Raw genomic sequence first — 2059 nt, 5'->3', positions numbered from 1 at the left:
GAACCACAATACTCATTAAGGTCCTGTCACTTTGTGACAAACAGCCCAGCTTCCTCAGACTTATGTCAAATTGCCCCAGCTAACAGCAATGATGACATTATACCACACCAAGCTCATTTAGTTCTTGATCTTGCTGCGGAAACTGCTACGCAGGTGTCATCTGGTGGCACCCATGCTGATGATTTAGTAATGGTGGCCATGTATCTTTGTCAGCCAATGGGAGGTCTGTCTAGTGCCTTTATGTAAAGAAAACTTTCACAGAAGTCTCAGGGAGTTTTAGCTAAGGGTTGCAGGCTTGAAACATTTATTGTCTTAGTTTAAGACAAACCTTGGACCAAGATAAAAGAGGCACTGTTTTTCCTATTACCCCAAGCCCCACACACTTTTTTAAACATTACTGGGTCCATAAGTTTCAAAGATTCCATAAATTTCTCATTACCTGTGTACTCAGGAAAGCAGATTGTCAATGGAGATTTCTTAATTTTCTCCTCAAAAATGTCCTTCTTGTTTAGAAAGAGGATGATGGATGTGTCTGTGAACCATTTGTTGTTACAGATACTGTCAAACAGCTTCAGTGATTCATGCATGCGGTTCTGCAACACAAAGGAGAGGACACATCAGGGCAAAGATAGTGACTATGTGATATTCAACATGTAGGGCAATCTAAAATAACTAAATTAAAGAGGGAAAAAAATAAAAAAATCTACAGTATATGTAATAAATGTATGTATACGTACAGGTGAGCATATACATACACAGATGCAATCCCTATGATTATTATGTACAGTTAGTAACATAAGGGTATTTAACTATATAAGAGCTGTTTATTTTGAATAGCATGTAGTTTAAAGGTTGTCAGCTCATATAAATCATCATGCACCATGCATGTATGGGGAAGCTACTTCTGCCCTTCAGTCAGATCTGTGCTGGTGTAGGTCATGCAGATTTTCTAAAATGTTCTCATTAAATTTTTCCCCTTCTTTTGTGTGTGGCACACAATTGGTTTGACACATTAACCAAGGACTGGTGAGTTCCTTGAATTAATCCAGAGTTGGAAGCAGGCAGTAAGTGACAACTTCTTGGCAATGACCTTGCTGTGACCTTTGCCTCATTTTTGTTATTTTGTTTAGTGTGGTGTTTTTGTAGGACTTTTTTAGTGTGATTTTATTTGAAGATGGCTTGATAAAAAGCATCTAGCAAAGAAAAAAAGAAAAGAGAAAACCATAATGGAGGGGACCTACAAACAACCAGACTACTAGTCAGCAGACTAACCCAATAGTGTTAGCTCATGCCTCATGGAAGAACATTAGCTTGTTTGCCAATAAAAGAGTTAAAAGTTCAAACACGCATGGAGGTAGAAGGCAGTGTGTTTTGGTTATAAATCATGCAGTAAATGACAAAAAGAAAGGAAACAGATAAAACATAAGAAATTTAAGGTATTGGTTAGGAAGTTGCAAAGTCTGCCACGTGGTCTATGGTGGTAGAAAGAGCTCACGGCAAAGTCAACCAGTAGTGTCATGGTCCACTGCTGCTTTCAACTCTTAACTTGTTTTTTCTTGGTTCAAGAGAAGCTTCATACCTGCCAAATTTGGTGGGTCTCTCAAAACCTCATTTTTTGGCCTTTGTTTGGTTAGATAAGGTCAGACGGCCGAGGAAAAGTTGTGAAGGTGCTGAGGCTTGGTGATGTTTGGAGCAAGAGGCCGAAGCTGGAGCGCACACGCCGGTTGCGTGGCCGCCTCCCAACCAGGAACGGGATAGCAGAGAGAGCAGGCATAATGAGGATGAAGCACACCCAAAGAGTCATGGGATTATCAAAGGCAAATGAGGCTATAGACCAGACTGCTTTCTTGGCTTTCGTCATTGGCAGCACCTCGGATAGTGCATCCCAATCCCACTCACACTCATACAAGACTAGCAGACGTTAAAATGAACACAGGCAATAAGCGAGAAAGAGAAGTGCTACGTACTTCTAATCTGTTAAATCCTTTCAGTGGTGGATGTGGCCCAGCCCACCTGTATTTAGACACACAAAATGACTTGTACAGTGTGCAAACAGGGA

General features: G+C 40.7%; 1 protein-coding gene across 1 annotated transcript in view; it reads right to left on the bottom strand.

Moving 5' to 3' along the window:
- GNAO1 (G protein subunit alpha o1) overlaps nucleotides 1–2059 on the bottom strand; it is a 204675-nt gene that overhangs the window by 5819 nt on the left and 196797 nt on the right. Inside the window, exon 6 of the mRNA XM_014523006.2 lies at nucleotides 440–593. Within this exon, the coding sequence (XP_014378492.1) occupies nucleotides 440–593 (154 nt within the window). The remainder of the gene's footprint in view (nucleotides 1–439; nucleotides 594–2059) is intronic.

The sequence above is a fragment of the Alligator sinensis genome, unplaced genomic scaffold (assembly GCF_000455745.1).
Source record: "Alligator sinensis unplaced genomic scaffold, ASM45574v1 scaffold260_1, whole genome shotgun sequence".
NCBI classification, from domain to species: domain Eukaryota; kingdom Metazoa; phylum Chordata; order Crocodylia; family Alligatoridae; genus Alligator; species Alligator sinensis.
Note: the sequence above shows the minus strand (reverse complement) of the source record. Positions and strands in the feature narration are given on the sequence as shown.